The sequence below is a fragment of the Camellia sinensis genome, chromosome 14, assembly GCF_055761805.1.
Source record: "Camellia sinensis isolate YWXY chromosome 14, ASM5576180v1, whole genome shotgun sequence".
NCBI classification, from domain to species: domain Eukaryota; kingdom Viridiplantae; phylum Streptophyta; class Magnoliopsida; order Ericales; family Theaceae; genus Camellia; species Camellia sinensis.
This window is the reverse complement of record NC_138974.1, coordinates 120,569,091-120,593,110: the sequence shown is the minus strand read 5'-3', so window position 1 is coordinate 120,593,110 and position 24,020 is coordinate 120,569,091. Positions and strand designations below refer to the sequence as shown.

Here is a 24,020-nt window from a genome sequence, read left to right as displayed (position 1 = left end):
ACCAGCACAGTGGTTAATCTGGCCTTTAATCCTAGAAAAGATTTCTCACTGGCATCGTTCCATATAAATTTCACCCCCTTCCTGGTTAGTTTGGTCAATGGTGCTGCTAAAGAGGAAAAATCCTTTACAAAAAGCTAATAATACCCAGTAAGCCCCAAAAAACTACGTATCTCAAACACATTTCTAGGTCGTTCCCATTTCTGCACGGCTTCAATTTTCGATGCATCTACTGTCACTCCATCCTTTGAGACCACATGACCCAAAAACTTCAGCTTTGAGAGCCAAAACTCACACTTCTTGTATTTAGCATAGAGTCGATGTTCTCTAAGAAGTTGTAAGATGATGTGAAGGTGCTTCTCATGCTCCTCTTCGGAGGGCGAGTAAATAAGTATGTCATCTACAAAAACCACCACAAACTTATCAAAAAATTCTCGAAAAATTAGATTCATCAGGTCCATAAAAGTTGCAGGAGCATTGGTTAAGCCAAACGGCATTACTAGAAATTCATAGTGGCCATATTGGGTACAGAAGGCTACCTTGGGAATGTCCTCCTCATTCACTCGCAACTGATGATAGCCCAATCTTAAGTCTATTTTCGAGAATCCCTAAGTTGGTCAAAAAGGTCATCTATCCTAGGTAAATGGTATTCGTTCTTAACTGTGGCTCTATTGAGTTTATGATAATCGATACATAACCGTAATGAACCATCTTTCTTCTTCGCAAATAGGGCCGGTGCTCCGCATGGCGAAGTATTAGGGCGTGTAAAACCTTTGTCTAACAATTCTTGTAACTACTTCTTTAAGACAAGTAACTCCGCTGGGGCAAATCTGTAGGGAGGCATAGAAATAGGTGTGGTCCTGGGCACTAAGTCAATGGAAAATTCTATCTCACGATGAGGTGGTAATGTCGTGAGGTCTTTAGGGAAGACATCGGGATACTTAAACTACTTTAGGAAACATTCCTCGACTCCCATTATTCTCATCATCTATGACAAATTTTTCAAACTGTCTCTAAAAAATTTTCAATCTGTCTCTAAAAATTAAAAATTAGTGACATTTTTTTGTGATGATTTTTTTTAAACTGTTGCTAAAATTTATAATTAGTAATATTTTTTATGATACATTTTTTTAAACTTTCGTTGAAAATTAACTATTAATGATATTTTTTAATAATATTTGATAAAAAATATTATTAATTGTTATAAAATTCATAGGCTTTGTTTGGCATATACTAAAATAGTTAAAAGGTCAAAAAGTTACTATTCTATTTAAGTCACATCATCTTATTTAAGTCACATCAGCTCTTTACCGCATCACTTCAAACTCAACTTATATTTCATAAAAAATTAAAAAAATACACTTATTTAGAACCTCGCAAACAACCTTTAAATATATAGGGTAGCCCAGTTGGTTGAGGGTAAGGGACCAGAGACCTAGGAGCATGTTCCTCTCTAGGTCTCAGGTTCGAATCCCACTCCCAGCTGGCTACTGGCGGGCCACTACGTCTTTGCCCGGTCGATCGGTTCAGGGTCCCGAGAGTAGTCGAGGTGCATCACTCCGAAAAGGTGCCGGCCCAGATCCTCGGTTCTCAAAAAAAAAAAAAAAAAAAAAAAACCATTAAATATATAGGATTTATAGGTCTCCCGTGACATTTTGGATTTTAATAAAATGAGTTTTCAAAAATCGGAAGCCAAATAGGTTTTGGATTTTGAAAAATTGATTAAAAAATTTAACCAAACGCACTGTGTATATATTAAGGCGGTACAGCTCGATTGCAGCCCTAGTTGGGTGCAAAACAGTCAGAAGAATTGGGGACTCAAGAGGCGAACCTTAGATTAGAGGGTTTCTCTTCACCAGGGTTGGGGTAGCAAAGTTTGGTTCGTTAGGTGAGAATATTGATGTTTGCGATGCCAAGTTTTCTTTCTCACATCATTCTGAATTATTTATTATTATGTTTTGATTGATTGTTTTGTTATTTGATGGGAATACAATCAGTTTTTTGATTTTAATTGTTTTTTCACGATGTAATGGTTTGGCTGTGTGGTGGTGTCTCAGAGACGAGGAATATCACGAGGAGGGAGAAATAAAAGAGGTCCAATCCAATCGAAGATTGAAATACAAGGCAGTGATGGAGGAAAACACGTTGATTAATAGTAGTTCTTCTCTTGTTTCTGGTAGCGAAGGTGAGAGCAATACACTTGCTCCTGACAAAAGCACACTTGAAAGTGAGAACTGGGGGGGTGATTTTTGCAACTCAGAGTAAGCTTTATCTGCCCTTCTCTTCATATCATTATGTTATTTTATTTATTGGCTTTTGGTTTAATTTTTCCATAGCAATTCATGCTTATTATGCATTGTGGGCTGAATTAGTAACATTGACTCGGATTCGACTGAATTTGAAATTGGGGGACCTCATTACGGTCCTTATAGCGACGATGACGGGGGACTTCATTACGGTCCTTATAGCGACGATGACGGCTTTCGGTTTGAAACGAAGGAGACCAATTTTGTTTGGGATGGATGGTGAGTTTTAGTAGTAGTTACTCTTCTTGTTTATCACATACAAGTTTCAGTTGCCTTTACTTTTACTCAATAAATTTGTTCATGGTTGATTTGTGTTGAGGTTGTTAAAATCGGAATCCTACCTTTACTCTTCTTGATATAATACATCTTTTATGCTACCATAAATTGTTAACTACACGCATTTGCATGTGCAATTCAAAAAAGAAAAAAAAAGAAAAAACATATATAGTGTAGGTTGCTCAAGTGGGACAGACTTTCATTATTAAATCCAAGGCTATGGGTTCGAGGCTCATCCTCTTTTTTGCATAATTCTTACAAAAACTCCAAATATAACTCCAAATATAGGGGTGTTTTGGAAAAATCCAAAATATGAGACAAAAAGTGTCAACACCAATAGCAGCTTTCACTTTATATATTAGAATAGATATGCTCCCCTTGTCCCAAACAAAAGCAATTAATATGCTCAAATTCAAATTCAAAAGTGTTGATTCCCATCGTTGTCCCTTTAATATATTCTTTGGCAACATAAAACTTTTGTGCATTGACTTTTCAAAAGTGGACATGCGCATTGTGGTTGGGACGTCCAAAAATGGAATTATGGACTAACAAAATGGGACAGAGGGAGTAGTATTTACTAATAGTAATTATTAATGATAATTGTTAAAATTGTAACTAACATTGATTTTAGATTGAAATCCAGTTTTCATTTCTCCCTCCATTCAATGGTTGGTGTACATTTGATTTTTTCCTCTTGCTCCTACTCCTCTTCCCCATTTTTGTCAATCTTTATTTTGTGGAAAAGGTTTATTTTTTCACATTATGTGGCACAATCTATAATTTTTTCTTTTGGGTTTGTTTCTTTACAGTGAATCCTTAGGAGTTTGGTAGTAGGATGGTTTGTTGGCTGTCATAGCGAGAGATGCTTCATTTGACTAGTTTTTTGGTGGTTCATAATTCATTCAATGGCTGAGAGGTTTTCGGTCTATGAAGGCCTCACTCAATTTATTGTGTCAAATTATAAATTTACTAACAGCATGAGAGTCAATTTGACTTGATGCACCTACTATGGATAATCGAACCGAACCAAACCAAACCAAACTAAAATAGGGCTTCTGTCCTCATCAAATAGGGTTGGCCACATGATTCTTTTAGCCATTTTGCTCTGTCAAGAGTTATATGTTCAATTAATTAAATAATTCATATAATTTCTTACTACCGCAATCCATGTCAATTTAGCTCTTCCCCTTCCTCTAACATTTCTATTTACGACGATCATTTTACTGCTATGTATGGATAGAGTTTTCCTTTATGTATGCTTATCTTGTGATGTTGAACCCTCTTTCAGGGATAAACTTGTAATTTTACATATTAAGGTGTCGTTTGGTAACACTTACGCTTTCAGTTTTCTGTTTATATTTACAAAAATTTAAAAAACTCAAATAAAAGCTTGTTTGGTAAAATTTTTGATTTATAAATCAGTGGTCTCAGTTTATAAATTTGGCCAAAAAATGAAAACACAAAAAATGTGTTTCCGTTTTGAGTTTTGAGTTTTTAGTTTTTTTTTTTTTTATCACTCAACACTAACCACCACCCGCCACCATTTTCCACCACCGTCTTCCGGCACTACCACCCACCACCCACCCTTACCACCACCTGCCACCACTACTCACCACCCACCTGCCACCACCAGCCGCCACCCGCCACCACCACCCACCAGCCACCACCTACCTGCCACCCACTCGCCACCACCACCCACCCCTCGCCCTCACTGCCGCCGTCGGCGCCGCCCCTGCCACCACCACCACCACCACCATCACCCACCACCCACCCGCCACCCACCTGCCACTACCACCCACCACCCACTCGCTATCACCTACCACTCGCTATCACCTACCACTCGCCACTGTCACCCACCCAACCACCACCACCACCCGCCACCACCACCACCACCACCACCCGTCATCTGCCACCCACTTGCCACCATTACCCACCACCTGCCACTACCATCGCCACAACCACCCACTCACTACCACCTACCACCTGCCACCGTCACCCACCCACCCACCCACCCGCCAACACCTGCCATCCGCTACCCATTTGCCACCACCACCACCCACCACTCGCACAGTCACCCACCCACCCACCACCACCACCCATCCGCCACCTACCTGCCACCACCACCCGCCACTACCACCATCACCACCCACTCGCTACCATCCACTACCCGCCACCGTCACCCACCCACTCACCACCACCACCCGCCACCTACCTGCCACCACCACCCACCCGCTATCTGCCACTCACTTGCCACCACCACCAACAACCCGTCACCACCACCACCACCCACTCGCTACCACCCACCACTTGCCACCGTCACCCACCCACCCACCCACCCACCCGCTACCAACCCCCATCACCTGTCATCCGCCACCCACCTGCCACCACCACCAACCACCCACCACCCACCACCACCACCACTACCACCACCACCCGCCACCATCGCCCACCTAACCACCACCACCACCACCCACCCGCCACTACCCACCACCACCAGCTACCCACCACTCACCGTCACCATTTTCCACCACCGTCTTCCGCCGCCACTTGCCATTTTTCACTCTTTTTTATATTTTAAATTTTTTTAAAACATTTTGTCAATTACCAAACGCGTTTGTAGTTTATGTTTTTTTAAAAATAAACAAAAACCAGTTTATAAAATTTTTGTAAATATAAACTGAAAACGTAAACGTTACCAAACACACCCTAAGTAACATGTTTTTCTTACCAGAAAATAATCTATTTGACTCTTATTTAACACATTTTTAAAAGTTATTGAAATCTCTCTCTCTCTCTCTCTCTCTCTCCCCTTCTCTTTTTAATGAAGGTATTGTTTACTATAAGATCAAATGTTACTGAGAAATGCAAGTCTGTGGCCCTGTTTTCGGTTCCCAAAATCATATCCACTATGTATTCTCTTGTTCCTTGCTTATCTTTTTCTACATAACCGTCGAAATATCCACATAATTATTTTTATTTCCTATAAAATAAAATAGATATTTGTTGCATTAACTCATCCAGTTAATCCCAAAATTGCGTTTTTCATTTGTTCCTCCAATCCTATTTGGGATTCATAGGTGCTAATCACATTAATTATAATTTCTCCCATTACAAGTTTAATTAACATGATTATGTTCTGCCTCCAATTCTTGTAATTGTTACTACCTTATCTTTAGCAACAATTAATTGTACATCTTTTCTAGTTTTAATGTATTTTATATTATATTTTCAATTGATAAGCGTAGTGTGGTCTATGCAAGTCATGGGAAATTAAGTTGGATGGTGCATCTTTGTAGTCCCTACATTGTTGTTTTATGTCTTAAAACAATATTTGTTTACGTTCCCAGTTATCCCAATTTTTTTTACCCAACTGGTTTCCTATATATGCTTTGTCATTCGTGCTTTAGTAGTTCTTAGTTAAACAACTACCTACTGAACTAATACCTTGGAATTTTAATTTCTTCCTTCCTCGTTCATGGATGTGTTGGTATAACTATATGTTTTGTCGATAAAGGAATGTACATATATAGCTTCAAACCAACAAAATGGGTCCATCATAATTCAAACCAAGGGAATTGATTTTTTGAGAGTCCTTACTTCTTAGTAATGTAGATGCACCTAGACTCTTGTTTATAAATTATAATTATGGTGCATCTTTTTGTAAGCACCACTATGCCTTTTTTTCTTTTTAGATAATCAAGTCTCATTCTTGTTCACCTGTATTTGATTACTCATTCTTAAACAGGGAAGCTGCTCTAATTGTGTCTAAACGAATGCTGGCAGATTATTATGTTAAAAGCAGTTCAGAAAAAGAAGACAGCGGAAAGGTATTTGCTCATTGTAGAATGGTGAATATACTTGGCTGTATGAGAATTTGATCTTAACTCCCTCCCTTTTTTGCTGTCACTTTTTTAGGTGTTGACACTTGAACCATATGAGAATGAGACCCATTTTGGAAAAAGCAATGCCAGGCATACATTGGAGCTTGAAGGGAGTGGCCTAGTCACCAGAAAGGTTTCTTGGTTGTTTTATCCTTATTTGGGAAATGTAGAAAACAACCTTTTGTTGGAGGTCTATAAATTATTTGTTTATTTCATCTGTGTTCTTGATTTTTTTAGCGACGTATTTTTTTATTCATGAAGTTTTTGAATTTTTTAATTGCTGCTAGAGCATTTTAGGAAGGACAAGCCTAATAAGAAATATAATCTTGACCAAGTGTTACTAGAGCTGCTAATACATTTTGGATGCACGTTTTGAAATATGGTACAATTTTGTTCCAAAGCAATTAATTATCTATCCAAAGTGATTCCAAATTTTTTTTCCTTTGTTTTTCTTAGGGGAAAAATTAAATATAATGAACTAAAATCTAAGGAGCATTGCAGTTTTGGAAGGACAAAATGGGAAAAAATGCTCATAATGCTTATGAAAATGTGTTTTTTCATGATCAATTGAAAAAAATGTACTATTTTTTTTTTATTGGATGTCTAATCTTTGAAAGGAGTACCTTAAATTTTAATATTGTAATTTATACAAGTCTACCCCTATCGTTTCACATTTTAGTGCATGTGGTGTTTTATGTTCTTGTTTTAGTTCCCATTCCATACAGCATAACGATCCAAGTAACATGGGTCGAGACAGAGAATGGAAAATTTGGTTTTGGTAGTAATGGGAATTTTTTGTTTGTTTTGAATTCTATTGTATTCAAGGAATATGAATCTTTTTTTTTTTTTTTTTCTTTAAATTTTATTTTGATGAGAAACTTTATGGTCTATTGATTGTGTGATTATGGGGCATATTATGAAACATTGATGAATAAGAAATTTATTTTCTGTTTAATGTATGATCGTGGAGCATATTATGGTTTCATTTCTTACTCTCTTTTTTCATCTTGACATTACGGAATGCTAAATCATGATGTCCCTTGGCATGTATGTATGTATTGTCATAAGGTGATTCAATTATTATTACTTTCACTGCAGCACAACCATCTTGGTTGATAATCACTTTTGACAACTAATTGCGCTTTGGAAAACGTTATTTGAATGCTAGATTGATTATCAAGGCCAGCATAATTTTCATGATCCATTCTCAGAAATTGCCTTTGCAAAAGGGCAAATGGGCATAGTTTATTAAGCACACTAGCTTTAGCCAAAACATGTATTTTTGGGTGATTTGTGCTGCGTGTCCATTAAAAATTAACATAATAATAGTTAATTTGTACTAAAAGGATGTTAACTGACGTTGTCTTATTTTGCCTTAAGTCCCTTTTGTCCAACACTAAAACCTGCATTGGTTGGTGTGGAAATTGAAGTATAAAAATATGGAATGATGTTACTTTTGATTTATCTAAAGATATATTTAACCCTTTTTTTTTTCGTTTTTACTTCACTTATTGTGCATTGCCTATCAATCCCTGAATTTTACCAAATTTATATTTTTAGGTAGTACAAGATGCCTCGTGGTTTGGGCCAATCAAAGAAGAACAGTACACCAAGATTGGTAAGGCTATTGCGGTATTAGCCCATGGAGCGATGTGTTATGTTATGTTTTGTTCCTTCAAGGAGCTAATCAAAGACGAGGATTACAATACTGTTGGCGAAAGTGTGTTTAAAAGTATTGTTAAGTTTGTCTTGAGTGTTTTTGATATGGTAAATTCTAAATTCTACCTTAATGTGCCTGTGGCCAATTTTTTGTGGATATTGTTTTTGGTAGTAGTCTCGCGGAGCTTTCATCAATTTTTTGTGGTTTAATATTTGCTTTAGTCTCGTGTAACTAAAAAATTTATTTGATGTTTTGTTCAACATTTAATGTAGGTACATTAGATTTCTATATTGTTATGTTTGAACAACTCATGGATTTGATGGTGATTCATTATATGTTTGTCAAGTAAGATTTAGATGACTAGATCTAAATTTCACTAGGTGGATATGGCCGAGCTTGATTATGAATGAGTGCTGATAGGAATTCAGAGTGGATGTGTCATTTTAACTTGATGTGTGCCGAATGAAAATAGTGAAGTAGTTATATGTGATTCTCCATTGTGCTACTATGGTGGGTTAAGAATGGTTGTCTTGTGTCCATTGTCAATTGACTAATGCAAGGATTTTAAATATCAAATCATTTTTGCTCAATTAGTGTTCATCTTATATATTGGTGTTCCTTTTGTTTTGATGGGTTAGGGACTATATGAATCATGGAACCCTCACAATTGCTTTAGTGTTCATCTTATCCTTTTTTTAATTTTATATTGCTCTACTTTTTAAAAGGCGAGTTTTGTAGTTTGAACTAGTTGATTGCTACTTGATTCTCACACAAGTGCTTCTTAGGTCAATAAATTACATTGTTCTTGATCATTTCATGATGTGCATTTTGTCTTGTTTTTATTTGAACTGTTTTTCTTGTTATCATTGTTGTTGTTTTTGTTGTAATAGTGGTAGATTATAATATTATAGTATGAATGTCTTTGTTGCATGGGTTTTTATGGTTTGGAAGGTCTCTTTCATAGTGCACTTACATTCAATATATAAAATGATACGGATTGGCGGTTGCCGGTATGTGATTTTGCTGTTGTAAATGTATTACTTTTGTCTTGTGTCATTATTGATGTATCTTCTTCTGATATATTTAATTAACATAATTTTTGTTTTTTTGCTATAGTTGTGGTGTTTCTCATAATATGTTTGAATTTACACGAGTTTTTATAGGGTGAATTGTTAAGGAATGTTGGTTCCATTGCTCTCATTTTTATTTACTTTTATATTCCAGGAAGATTTTGAGAAAATATTTGATCAGAGTGTGGTTGAGGATGAGTACTCAAAATTATGTGAAATTCTTGACTCTGTAAGAATTTTTATATACAAGAAATTTTTTTCTTTTTTGGTTGTTCACCTGTTCTCTTTTTCTCATATGTGAAAACACCTTTTTCCATGTGCAGTGTAAATGTGATCCTCTTGTAGCTATTGCTGAGGGGAAGGTGAAAGTTGATCAATTTTCCACGCTAAGGGAACATGATCTTTGTGACACTATACGGGTAAGAATCTTTCTTTTTCATTCCTAGCAATTGCTTTGGCTTTAATAATTGTTAGAATGTGTCAGGGACAGATCTACAGTAGGACCAGGGGTAAGAATCTTTCTTTCCTCGGATTTTCGATAATTCTGTTAGAACCCTAACATATATAAATTATAGGGTAAATTACATTTGCCTCCCCTGAGGTTTCTGACAAATACAGGGACCTCCCCTGTGGTTTGAATAATTACAGTAACCTCCCCTGCTTTACCTGACAATATCAAAATTCCCCCCTGCCGTCAAAAATTACTAAACGGTGTTACTTTTTCCTTAGAAAATTACCTTATTGCCCTTTCTTTGAAAATATTAAAAAATGTTTTTGGGTTGGAGGATAGGTTTGGAGTGTTTGAAACAGTATTTTTTGATTTATTTTTTTAAAATATTAAAAAATGTTTTTAAAAAAATTATTTTTTATTTTAAATATGTAATTTTTATTTAAATATTTTATTTTATTTTGTAAATATTTTAATATTTTAAACTCAAAACACAATTTCACACTCAAATCGTAACCAAACACATAACTCAAAACTCAATTCAAAAATTATTTTCAAACCTCATAACCAAACACATAACTCGACACTCCACGCTATTTTCAAAACTCTACATTCAAATCGTAACCAAACGCAAAACAAAAAAATAAAATATTTATAAATATATTTATAAAATAAAATAAAATATTTAAAATAAAACTATATATTTAAAATAAAAATAAAAATTTTAAAATTTTTTAATATTTAAAAAATATATTTAAAATATTAAAAAAATACAACACATAGATGTATGAAATATAATGCACATTAAAATAAATAAATAAATATTTAAAATATAAAATATTTACCCTAAAAAAATAAATTCAAGAAATTATTTGTAATTGAATTGTGATTCTATGAGTTTTGAAAAGATTTTTGAAAATTTCTAATTGGAATTGTGTATTTGGTTAACACTATGAGTTTTGAAATTTTTTTTGAAAATTTGTATTTGTAATTGGAATTGTGATTCTAAAAGAGAACCAAACATGTTTCTAAAAAAAAAAAAATCGGAACATGTTTTTATTATTCAAAACTCAATTCAAAAATTATTTTCAAAACTCATAACCAAACACAAACTTAAAACTCAATTCAAAACTTTTTTCAAAACTCAAAACTCTTTCCAAAACCCAAAACCAAACTTTTTCAAAAACTCTATTTTAAAAGAAAAAAAAATTCAAAAAAAGTTTATTTTATTTTTTTAAATTATTTTTAAAATCATGATTTGAGTGTAGAAGCGTATTTTGAATTATGAGTTTTGAAAAAAAAAAAAATTTGTTTGGTTATAAATTTTGAAATTTTTTGAATTTATTTTTTTAGGGTAAATATTTTATATTTTAAATATTTATTTATTTATTTTAATGTGCATTATATTTCATACATCTATGTGTTGTATTTTTTTTAATATTTTAAATATATTTTTTAAATATTAAAAACTTTTAAAATTTTTATTTTTATTTTAAATATATAGTTTTATTTTAAATATTTTATTTTATTTTATAAATATATTTATAAATATTTTATTTTTTTGTTATGCGTTTGGTTACGATTTGAATGTAGAGTTTTGAAAATAGTATGGAGTGTCGAGTTATATGTTTGGTTATAAGGTTTGAAAATAATTTTTGAATTGAGTTTTGAGTTATGTGTTTGGTTACGATTTGAGTGTGAAATTGTGTTTTGAGTTTAAAATATTAAAACTAAAATATTAAAATATTTACAAAATAAAATAAAATATTTAAATAAAAATTACATATTTAAAATAAAAAATATTTTTTTTTTAAAACATTTTTTAATATTTTAAAAAAATAAATCAAAAAATACTGTTCCAAACACTCCAAACCTATCCTCCAATCCAAAAACATTTTTTAATATTTTCAAGGGAAGGGCAATAAGGTAATTTTCTAAGGAAAAAGTAACACCGTTTAGTGACTTTTGACGGCAGGGGGGAATTTTGATATTGTCAGGTAAAGTAGGGGAGGTTACTGTAATTATTCAAACTACAGGGGAGGTCCCTGTATTTGTCAGAAACCTCAGGGGAGGTAAATGTAATTTACCCTAAATTATATATATCCTTCATAAAATTGTAACAGTGCCCTCCTTAAAATGGTGATGATGCCCCTTCTATTAAGGATTTTCTTTCTAATTACAAAGATTCTACTAATATGAGTCCTTCTACCATACACTCCACAAAAGGGTATACCATATACAAGTTATGATATTTTGTGGTGTTAATACCATAAAGTGTTAGAACTAAATCATTTTTGGTTATAACTAAAAGGACCATAATAAATAATAACCAAACACGACGGCTGCGGTCATAACCTAAAAATAATCCCAATATGTCATAACTAACATCATAATGAGTCATAACCAAAATAATAGTCACAAGAAATTATAACTAAGTTATAACCAACACTACAATGAGTCATAATTAATACCATAATGTGTCATAACTAAGGTTATAAAGATCATAACCAATGTGATAAAGATCATAACTGCGACATGCAATACACACTTTTTTGCAATTGGTTTTTATAGAATTTTCCAAATAAATATATCATTTCTATTTCGACTTATTTTCTTTTATAATTTTCCAATCTACTTATAATAGTTATTCTCCAATATTTTTATAAAATTTAACCTTAAATCCCTTAATTTGAAATTCATATTTATCCAAATGGACTTATAATATTTAAGTTTAGAAATATTTCATTGTTGTTTATTATGAAAAAAAAAAAAATCAATATTGTCTGTATGCAGCAACATAAATGTAGTGCCGAAAGAAAGGTGAAAGCCGATCAATTTTCCAAACTGCGGGAACATGATATTTATGATGACAGAACAGAGGTAAGAATCTTTCTTCCTCATTGCTAGCAATTGCTATGGCTTTAATAATTATTGTCAGTTTGTATGTTTCTCATTTAAATATTTGTCTTGATGCAACTATATCCATGTAGTGCCAAAAAAGAAGTTGAGGTAATTTTTTATTTTATTTTGTTTTCTAGGTTGTGAAATAAATGTATTCTTGAATGTTCATTGTGGTAATTCATTTTGGTTCTGTTGGTTGATTGACTTCTAAGATATTTTTGAAGTGTGACAGTTGTCAAGCCAATTTTTAATGCATTGTTTGGATTTAATATTTTATAGTATCTCCCTGACCCTATGGAAACTAGATAAGCATACCATCAATTTATTATAAATTTTCTTGAGGTTTGTTTCGACGGCATTTAGATACTATCAAATTGGGAATTTGGTCTTAGGTAGCATTTGGTATCAGAGTTAGGTCAAGTACCTTGTAACTTTGCTTCACCAGTAGGCGACAGCCTTGCCTTGGCTGCCCGTTAGATCTCAATCCATTCCACTGCTATATTTTCTTTCAGTATCACTTCGTGGTGATCTCTAACTTTATCCACTAGTTTATTCCTATCCCAAATATTTCTATCATATTTTTTTTTACTCGCAATCCATTTTTGGGTGTTTCTGTTTCACTTTGTCTTTCCTTCTATTTCAACCTCAAATAGGTTTCCATCTTCAAACCTATTTGAGTTTGAGGAGGGGTATTATACCTATATCATGGTGAGCGTGGTGATATACCATGTAAACCACCTAAGTCGCCCCATCTGGCGCACAATCCAAGTCACCCCCTCTGGCACACAACCCAAGTTGCCCCCTTGGCGCACCACCTAAGCAGCCTCCTGGAGTATTTTCTAATAAGCCGCCCCTTGGCACACATAGTCATCTATTGCCATCATCGTTTAACACCACATCATAAGTTATGTATGTACCATATTTGCTGGTTCAACATCCAGTCAGTCTCTACAACGGTCCGACATGACCCCTTAAATTGTCCCGACATTGATTTCGGTCAGTTCCTACAATGGTCCAGCATGACCCCTTTAAACTGTCCCAACATTGATTTTGGTTAGCTTCTTCTAGGGCAGTTCAGTTATTTTTTGTTTTTTTCCCCTTTTTAGGGTGTGGTGTTGATGTATTAAGCACTTTTTGACTTTTTATTTATTTATTTAGTGGACTACCAGATTTGTTCGGTAGCATTTATTTGGACTAGCCATTGAGTTTTTTACGGCTTCTTCCAGTCATCCATTGGTAAGCTGTGATTGTTGAATATCTTTACACCAGCTTGAGGGGGAGTGTTGAATATAGAAATTAGAGTATATCGATTTTTTTTTTTAATTTTTCGTATTATGTGGGTGTTTGGGAAGTGGCTATTTTTTGAGGTTTTTGGCTTTTTGACTATTTTAATATGCTATTTTAGTTTTTGTGTGTGGGAAGATGGATTGATTTTTTTGTTTGATTGTTGTATTGAAAAATGTGTATGAAATGATGTTGAGATAAAAAATAATTAAATTATTCCCAAAAAGTTGTGCCTGACGTGATGATTGATTTGTTGGGATATGAAATGACTAAATTGCCCGTGTGTGTTGAAATGCTAAGGTGGTGGGTTAGTCAAAAATTAAAAGGGCAAAAACGTAATTTCAAATCTGCCCTGCACAGTCATGAATCTGTCCGCGTCAGTTTTTGATTAAAAAAAAAAAAAAAACTCAGTTACATTACAACTTTTTGGCTATTTGAATGAGGCTAAAATAGCCTCTCAATCTCCTTCCCAAACACCGCCTATGTATATAATCTGTGATTGTGTCAATCATTAATTTAGTATTGTTTCTTATTTATATCATTTCTTAAATTGTATCATGAATTTATTATATATACATGGCATCTACCTCATTGATGGGAAAAGCCAAATAATTCTTTTCATTCTTTTGTATGCACTAATGAGCTGAGAATTCAGGCTAAAGTTGGAAATTGTTCCTAACCACCCTTGCTTCCACTACCACCATTCCTTACTCCACCTCCCTTAACGTTTATTGCCCTATCTCTCTTTCTGTTCTTTAACCTCCAACCCCTCCCCTATCTCGATCTCGATCTCGATGTGGTTGCAGGTCTTTATGTTAGAGTTACTTGCTGATCTCACTGTTCGTCACTGCAAGTTAAAGAAAGAGATGAGGATGGAGGTTATGGGCAGTGTGCGGTGTTAATGGTGATTGCTATGGCTGTAGATCCGGTGGTGTTAGCCTTGATTTCGATGTTGTTGGTGGTTGGGGACAGAAGGGAGAGATTGAGGTTGGGGCGGTGGAGGGTTCAGATGCTAAGGGGGAGATGGTGGGAGGCTATTTAGTGGGGAGCTGTGGGTTTGGAAGGTTGGGTGGGCTGGGGTTGGGTTTTGGGTTTGAGGTTTTGGATCTAACTTGTGTATATGTGGCCCCACGTGATAGTTTCCGCCTAAATTTGGAAGGAAGTTAGCTTCAAGAGTAAATTGGGAAAATTTTGAAACGTGAAGGGCCGAAGTGAAAAAAACCCATAGGGCCGGCCAAAGTGGGAAAACGGTCAAACTTAAGGGGGGCAAAGTTTAATTTACCAATTTAGAAGTACGGATAGCAACAACAGTTAGCTTTGGGGCTGATTTTAATTGGGTGTTATAGCTGAAATTGCCATAAGAGTAGGGGACAGGTAGGGTTTGTTTAGGGTAATAAATGGTTAAGAGTTTAAGCATGAAAAGATGAGATTTTTTGGGGCTGTTTTAGGGCTGTGAACAGGTACCCATAAAACAGTATTTGGGCTGTTGAAGTGCAGAAAATAAGTGAGAGAAAGAAGGAGAAGAAGATAGTTCCTAGGAATCACTCATTGAGGCCTTAGGCATCACACTTAAGGTTTGATTGCATTAAACAATCCATAAGAAAGCTTCGAAGTTGTTAAAATTGTCTAAGGCCCAATTAGGTTAGACAGAGAATACATGAAAGTCAACGAAAAAAGAAAAAAATAATTTTTTGTGTTTCTTTAGATAAAGAGTTCTCGAAAGTAATGGAAACTCTGTACAACTCAAATTAGCTTGTTAGTTAAGCTTGCAATTTTTTTTTTTTGCAAAATTTACAATTTCCCACAAAACTTGACGAAGAGTATATTGTTTCCCGCTTTGTCTATACTTCTCTTAACAACCCCCTATTATGCGGTGATTACATTTGTTTCCATCCTTTTCTTGCAATTTTTTTTTTTTATCTATTCAAATGCATGCAAGAAACTAAAATTTCATTTTTTCCCTCTTTTTCACTTCACTTTTTACCATTTTCATTTTCTATCATTCGTTTCTTTCTAAACAAAAACGGAGCCTAAAATATCAATTCCATTGAATCAAAAGCATTACATGACTTAAAATAAAATTCGAAGATTTCTTAGACCAACTAGAACAAAAAAAAGTAAACGACTAAAACTTTGACTTTCAAAACCTATCTAAGACCAAATAAGAAACATAACTAAAAATTAATTTATTAACTTGACCCACATGATGACCCATGGGCGACCCCTACAGCCCATGATAGCAAATATGAAAATTACCAAAATACCCATGACCTAAAAAACTCTAAAAAAAACAGAAAATAAGACTTTAATAAAAAAAACTTGAATCCATGGCAATTTCCAAATATTGCCACTTCTTAAACTCTTTCTTGCTCTTCTTGTGGATTGCATCAGCTAACTTCCTAAGAATCGGGACTGAAATTGGGATTTATTTCACCCTTTTGTGGACAAAGATATTTTTTTTTGGCTGTTGTCTTTCCTTTGTTGTAAGTACCTTGGTAGTCATGACTGCCTGTATGACTTTATTTGTTTTTCCTATTTGTCTATTTATTTTTCGGATGTAAATTGTTTTCAGGAAGTTTAATTTTTTGTTCATACTTTTTGTTATAGGTTCTTCGTCCGTGGGTTTTTCCTATTTTTGGTCCCGAGGTATTATTTTCTTCAGTGTGTATATGATAATCTTGTCCAATTATTCTAGAGAGGATTATTTCACATGGTTATATTAACTTATTTCCAAAGATAATTTACTGAATCTTGCTAAGTTGATTATTAATTTTATGGATGTAGTGGAATGATATTAGCCCAAACGAAGTAGCAATTGCATTGGAGATGCTTAGGAATTATGAGCCTTTGAAGGTATGAACTTGGCAGTTTTTGTGTTCTTGACTTCTTTGTTGAACTGTTAGAAATTTGTCACTATTGTTTGTCCTTTTTTTAGAGTAATTTTTCTTAACATTCAAAAGAGTTACGCTAAATTAACATCATAATTAGTACTTCAAGTTCTATTCTATAAAATCTGGTGCTGCTGTCCAAATCTTCTGCTGACATGAGTTGCAGCTTCAGCATGATGTGTTCTAAACACTCATTGTTTGTTAATTTAGTAGTTGGAGCACATTCTTCTGTTTCGCTTAGGTTTCTTTATCAGTTTTTTTTTTTTTTTTTTGGTAAGGTTCTATATTATTTTTACTTTCTTAAAATTTAAGTGTTTGATTTTTAAAATTTAGTGATCAATTTTAATCATATGTCTGATATGTTGTCCATTGAAAACCAGGAAGATTGTAAAATGCAGCTTACCTTGGAGTTAACAAATGAGAAAAGTTATCGTATTCTTGATTCTTTGGTTTTAGAGGCTTGGGGGGGCGTTGACATTGAATTGCTACGTAATTGTTTACCTAATACAGCAGATGATGTGTTTCTCGCTAAGGATGTTACTTTTGCATGCTCATGTTTAGCTGATGGCTTATTCATTGGGCTCTATGAATTGGCTGCTATGAAAACATCAGCGGTATCACCCTCTCTCTGCTCTTTCCCCCCACCCCCTTTCACTTAATTTGTCTTGTGTGTGTGGAAATGTTACAACTTTATGTAAATGGATGAATCAAAGTGCTTGTTTTATGCATTTTTCTCTCTTTATACTCTTTTTTTTTGGTGGTTTTCTGTTCCATATTTGAAATGGCCTTTCTTGAGTTCCTAAGTTGCACATATACTATTAAGATTTTGGCACGTTCATTTGACACTTCTTGACATGTGTATAACACACATCCTAACTTTTGCTATTATTATTTTTAAAATTGTTTGTATAACTGGACTAACTTTGCACAGTTGGGGTTATACATGTTTTTTGCTTATGCAAACATGAAATTCTTAATTTTAGGAACAATTTTTGATAATTTATTTAGATGTTGACTTTCTAAAATTGATGTTGGACTTTTTGTTCTCACTTCTTTTCTCATTTATAGAATGTGAAATGATTTCTTATACTAAAATAAAATAAAAATTTATTTTTAAAGTAAAAATGAATAGAGTTGTTATTTGGGTAAATTATATTGATTTTCCCCAAGTAATGATGCAGTTTGAGGAACTTTTATTGACCTCCCGTATGGTAATGATAGTTGTAATTGTTTTAATGAAGGTGATGGAATTTCTGTATTACCTTTAGGTACTTTGCGTTTAAATGTGGACACGGACACAACGTGGACACGACGATATATTATATTTTATTTACTACATAAATTAATACTACATCCACAAACAAATAATTCGATATTTTACAAACAATCCGAAGTGTCCTTGATGTGGCCCCGACGTGTCCTTGAAAAAAATTAATTAAATAAACCGGCACACCGGATGGCGTGTCCCATACGTGTCCCTATGTTCAATACCTCTATGACACTTGTTTTGAAGTGTCAGTGCTTAATAGATTGTCGCACATTAATATCCAAACATCTACCGAAAATGCTAAAACAAGTTATATTCCCTTACCAAAATATAATTCAATGGCTAAGAATAAAACATTTGAAATTCTATGGCTACAACAGGTTGCGTTTGGGTTTATAGTGGGTTCCTTCATGTCCACATGCTGACATGAATTATTGTATGGATCTTGCTCAGTTTACGCGTGTTCAACCCTAATCAACCAATTTAATATTCGTGTTGTTGTGTCGTGTAATGTTTGTGTTTGTGTCAAATAAATGACCAACCCAAACTCTCTAATTATGTGTAAATTTTGAGTTGTGTTAACGGGTTGGATGTCAAATTCTCACCCCTACCAGCAAGGGAACAAGAGGAAAAATAGAATACAAATTCCTAAATAAAGTTACTGTTGAATTAATCTTCAGTTTATGCTTCAACAAAATTTGTTCTCGTCCCCTATCACTAGCGCCACAAACTAGTTCTTGTTGTTTCATAGGTTTTCCTAATTTTATGCGTTCTATGCCCTGCATGTTCAAGTGGTTCATATATTTTTGTGGTGTACTTTTGATTAATCATTTTTCCTGCCTTCATTTCGGCCGTTTTCAGTTACTGTAGTGCATCCTGGGTGGGTGTTCTGTTGGTCTCATCGAATTCCTTAGCTTCTTGCATTAGGGGTGTACATGGATTAGTTTGGTTTGATTTTGGGGAAAACCATGAACTGCACACCAATCTGGGAGCAATAAACCGCATGTCTAAACGATTTAATACGTTTATAAAAAATAAAAATAAATTGGACCTGGACAGGGGACTGGTTTTTGAAAGCAAAAGAACCAGTTCAGACTGGTTTACGGATTAGTCAGTTTTTGTTTGACAGCGCTATCTTGCATTGTTTGGTCATGTAATTTTTGTTGGTAAGAATGTGTACATGAAATTGGTAATTGGATCGTGGTGCCTTGAGTCCCATTCGCAATGATCTCTCTATGGTTTCTATTTTATGTCTCCTTTCATGATGTCGGTTGTTTTGTTTTGTGTTTTTTGATTTTTTGTTTTTTTGTTTTTTTGTTTTTTTCCAGTTGCAGTACTTCCAGGAAGCTGTAATTTTTCCTTTATCAGATGGTTGCTTTGGACCTTTTACAGATGAGTTCATTGAAGTGATTAAAATTGCTGATCATGAGAGAAGAATGCAAGGTGATCGTTTCATCAGTGTAAAGCATCTTTTGTTTGGCCTTTCACTTTCAAGTGTTCGTAGATGTGTTGAGATGATGCTCCATGGTAGAGTGCTAGATTATACGGGTCAATTAGCTTTGAAGCTCTCATCGTTTAGCATTTACAAGTTATCGCGCGATGCAGCTACCATTCTTGGTTAGATTTCTATTTTTGCAATGTCCTCAACATCCTATTGAATTTACTCGTTATAAATTTATATTGCCACTGGATATTATGAATCTTTTTATTTTAAAATGGAGGTAAGTTGGGCTGTTCTGGAAATATTTGAGGCATTAAATTGCTAGTTCAGCCTTAACGTTGCTTTGGGTTCGGTTGAGGAAACTGGATTTGTCCAGTTGGTGGATGCAGTAGGTTTATGCATATTCATGTTCCCCCCTCACACCTGAGCATATATTTCGCAGGTGATAAGAATGTTGGACTTGAGCACTTGGTTCTGGCAATTTTCTATGGAAAGCAAGAAAATGATCGTACAGGGACGGTAAGGTCTATTTATTTGGGTATCCTTTTTGTTAGGTCTTCCCAACTTCATTGTTATGGATAACTGACCAAAACGGAAATGTCCACTGGCACACAAATATTGGTTAGTTATCCGTGTTACTTTTTTCCAGCATATTTTGCTTGGCAACATGGGGTCTTGAGCTTGCTATTATGTTAATTATGAGTGACTTTTCCATAATTATTATTTTATTTCTCTTGAAGGCTGCACAGGATGATTGCAGTTCTTTGTTCTTCGACGAGAAGAAATGGGATGATTACCTCTTGAAACGTAAGAATCAAATATGCATTCATTGTTTATATGATATACACAAATGTTTAGATATTTATATAATATATATATATATATATATATCTGTAAATGGAGTTTTATTCAATTGACTTCCTGTGCTTATTTTTGCCTTTTGCAATCTTCCCTCTCCCCAGATTTAAGATACAGGGATGAGTGTGATTTTGCAAGCTTCGATGACAGTGATTTTTTCAGATCATTGCTACCCGAAGATTGTTTGTCTTTTGGTAGACCGGCGGCATTATCTGGCTTTTCTATCAAGGATGAGCTGCACAAGGCTTTAAAGTCTGGCTTGAAGTTGAACGCTATTCGGGGGTAGAATTATTACCTTCCCTTTTGTGGGCTGGTCTGGCTTCCACTGTATATGCCGTTTGATACATTATGAATGCCCCTGTGAACATGGCTGGAAGGTTATTATTACTTTCAAAATAGGAATATATATTGCAAGTGAAGCCCGTGTTTGACTTATTTATTTGTTTATCTTTTTGGCTGAAAATTGCTTAACTTACGTTTCATGTGATAAAAAAAAGTGGTTAGACATCCTCAAGTAAAGCATGTGGAAGACCAAAAGAGTTATACTAGTTCATGACCACTTAATAATATACAAAGCTGACATACTCGATTGGTCCCTGTTGGTCTATTGGCCCTTCTACTGTGTATCATACAACGTAATCACTGACAACCACACAAGGAAAGGGTATTGTATTTTACTCAGTTAATGATAAAAGGTTAGTTGATACATAATTCTATCTCCATGTATATACACACGCATAAGAAAATCCAAGAGAAGCACATTAATATTTGTGTGCAAATATAGGTTTTTTTCTTGGGTGTTCCAAATAGAAGCCTGGACCTTCCTGTTCTGTCACCGTATGTGGGCTGGCATAATTTCGATTAGAGTGGCAATTTTGACCCGCATCTTTGAATCTACCCACGCCCGCCAGTAATTTATGGATTTAAACGCGCTTGTTTATCAAGCGGGTTATAATTGGGTAATATATATGGGTTTGTGCGGGCTCGTATTGGGTCATTGAAAAAATTAGAGGGTTGTTATTAGTACTTAATTTCTTTGGACTCTTCAATTCTCATTTTTTAATTACATTTATTAGCCCTAATAAATTAATACAAACATGCAATGCTGATAATTCAACCTCGCGCTAACCGCAATCAAACAACATTGTTAACCACTCCACATGTTCACTCGTGCAACTTAACTACGTTTATTTTAAGATAAATTACAAATACACCTTTTGAGATTTATTTAAAATACAGTTTGTCTTCTGTGATTTAAAAAATTACAAATATCCCCTTATTAGAATTTTTTATTTAACAGAATTAACTTAAAAAATGAAATTCATAATTACTCTCCTATACAATAATAAAATTACCTAAATTATAAATTGAAACATATTTCAAATATCATTAAAAACTGTTAATTTACTTGATGATTTATTAATAAAAAAGACAATTTGTTATAAAATTAGAAACTTTAGAGAGTGGAATATAATTTTCATAATTACATAAGGCAATTCATATTTTAATCAAAGTTCATGAATTGTATTTATAAATTACCTTTATTTTATTTATAGCAATTCTGATTAGGACACGTTCTCTCTCCTCTCTTTGTGCTTGTGCACAAGCACATCTATATATCTACATAGAAAAACAAATATATATTTGATATAAATGTGTTTAGGTTGGTTTTTATTTTTATTTTTTATTGAATGTTATTTTTTTATTTAAATTTCTTCAATTTAAATTCTAATAAGAAATTATTTTTTATTTTATTCTTTTATTCTTCTAGTTTTATTCTTGTCCCTTCTTTTGAAAATGTTATATCGTATTTTTATTTTTATGTATTTTTTTTTTTATCAAGATTTATATCTAAAATTTTAAATCGACCTGATATCTTTATATAAAAAATGGTTATGTTGATCCAAATCATAAGTTTTGGAATTTTTTTTAAATACATGACTATATATATATGTAATTCTCTAAAAGTTATTTCTGACATTTTTTTGTTAGCAAAAAAATATTTTGGGCTGAAAAGTTAGGCCTAGGCCCTGGCCCACTCAAAATAGGTCCGCGTATCAATCATTTGCATTATACTCCACTTCAATAATCTAATAAACACGTTACGAAATGAAATAGTGAAATTTTTTTTGTTGAGCAATCATCGGAGGAGGCAAACAATTTACTCGCGTTGCCCAATGATATATTATCCAAATCACTTTGAATTCTCTCATTTTCACTATAATTTTGTCTTCTCGTAAGCGCATGAATATGATCTCTCGATATCATAAGTGCCTCAACCATTTGAGGTGAAAGTCTGTTGTGGTAATTGCTCAACACCTGTTCACCTGCACTAAAAGCTATTTTAGAAGCAACTGTAGAAATATGAACAGTTAGTATATCACGGGACATCTGTGAAATCACAGGCCATATAGGTTTATTTTGTTTTCACCAATCCAAAATTTCAAAATCATTGTAATCATTCACTTGTGGGCTATCCAAATAACGTTATAATTCAGAACAACTTATGCTTGTATGTTGAGATATTCTTCTACTTTTGATTACTGAAAAAACACTTAATCTTTCACCTCGAGATGAGACTAGTGTAGTGTGTGTAGGTGTATTTACAGATACAACTTCCTTATATTCTTCAAATAGTTTTTTGCATGTTTTCATAATAGGGGTAAGTTGTTTTTGATCAACAAAAATACGAGCTAAAAATTTTTGTAAATCAATTTCTTTACACAATAGGATCAATTACGATGGCTAAACCTAAAAGATGAGGCAACCAATCAAAATATTTATCAATTTTTTTTTTTCATTGCAGTAATAACGGTTATATAAAACAAATGGTGAAGTAGGAATATATATGTAAAAAAATAATTTTGTTGCAGTATAAAAAACTTGTAGAAAATCTTTATATAAGGTTACTTGGTACCAATTAAGTTTTGTGGGAGCCAGTACTCCTCCTATTGATGTTGTTGCAAATAATAAATCTATTGTTTTTCTTTGTTTAGAAGCTCTCTTTAACATATTATACTTTCTGTTAAATATATATATTACTTTGAATTCCACCTATTGTTTGTATCTAAAATTAATTTTTTTAATGGCATACTGTAAGATGCCTTTGGGGTTTACCCAGCGCGCCCGACAGTTCAGACTCCTAATCTTTTGATCTAGTCTCACTAGTGCAATGTGAACATAGAAGATGAGAGTTCAAATCCAGCAACTTTTGTAAACACCCATTTTGTTGCAAATATTTGCTGAAAATAGACTACATCACTAGATCTTAGAGTTGTCACCTAATCTTTTGGAGAAATTAGGAAACCCGTGACTCATGCCAAAGGCTCTGTTTGTCATAACCAAAGTGTCTCGGCTCGGGAACTTAGGTATGAGGAGGGAAGGTCATTAATTGAGCACCCCTGCTCACCCGATCAAAAGATCGGCCTTTACTAAGTCATTATGTGATTTTTATGATCTATATATGCTCATATTCTGGTTTTTATTAGTGCTAACATTACTGTTTGAGGCAATCAAGTATAGATCGTGTCACTAATTTTGGTTATGCTTTGATTTCATACATTTTGAAAAAGCATTTTTTGTACAAACTTAGAAGCATAAGAATCAATCACATTCCAATACAAGCAACACAACCACCATCTGTTGACATTCAAACATATATTCAAATTAAGCACTTAGCCTCATGGTATAGTATTGAATATAACAAAGGACACACACACACATACAATATGCTATAGCAAATA

General features: G+C 33.8%; 1 protein-coding gene across 28 annotated transcripts; it reads left to right on the top strand.

Annotated features, from left to right (window-relative positions):
* The first annotated feature begins 1,646 nt into the window (after positions 1-1,646).
* Positions 1,647-20,712, top strand: LOC114298173 (uncharacterized). 28 transcript variants are annotated; one of them, XM_082907312.1, is made up of 16 exons: positions 1,647-1,885; positions 2,055-2,258; positions 2,370-2,522; positions 6,325-6,406; positions 6,495-6,593; positions 8,021-8,227; positions 9,345-9,419; positions 9,514-9,609; positions 12,432-12,518; positions 16,431-16,469; positions 16,608-16,676; positions 17,092-17,325; positions 19,307-19,595; positions 19,862-19,938; positions 20,160-20,226; positions 20,440-20,712. In XM_082907312.1, exons 2-16 carry the CDS (start codon positions 2,128-2,130, stop codon positions 20,526-20,528), a joined length of 1,794 nt encoding a protein of 597 aa, XP_082763438.1. In that variant the 5' UTR covers positions 1,647-1,885; positions 2,055-2,127; the 3' UTR covers positions 20,529-20,712. The 28 variants fall into 28 exon arrangements, with proteins under 28 accessions (XP_082763438.1, XP_082763444.1, XP_082763433.1 ...); XM_082907318.1 differs by having other exon boundaries at positions 1,665-1,885; positions 2,430-2,522; XM_082907307.1 differs by having other exon boundaries at positions 1,665-1,885; positions 2,430-2,522; positions 20,382-20,712.
* The last annotated feature ends 3,308 nt before the right edge of the window (positions 20,713-24,020 follow it).

Excerpts from the sequence above, each read along its gene's own strand:
- LOC114298173 (XM_082907298.1), top strand. The coding sequence starts at position 2,128 with ATGGAGGAAAACACGTTGATTAATAGTAGTTCTTCTCTTGTTTCTGGT. Across the intron at positions 2,523-6,324 it reads AATTTTGTTTGGGATGGATG|GGAAGCTGCTCTAATTGTGT; the intron begins GTGAGTTTTAGT and ends ATTCTTAAACAG. Across the intron at positions 6,651-8,020 it reads AAAACAACCTTTTGTTGGAG|GTAGTACAAGATGCCTCGTG; the intron begins GTCTATAAATTA and ends TTATATTTTTAG.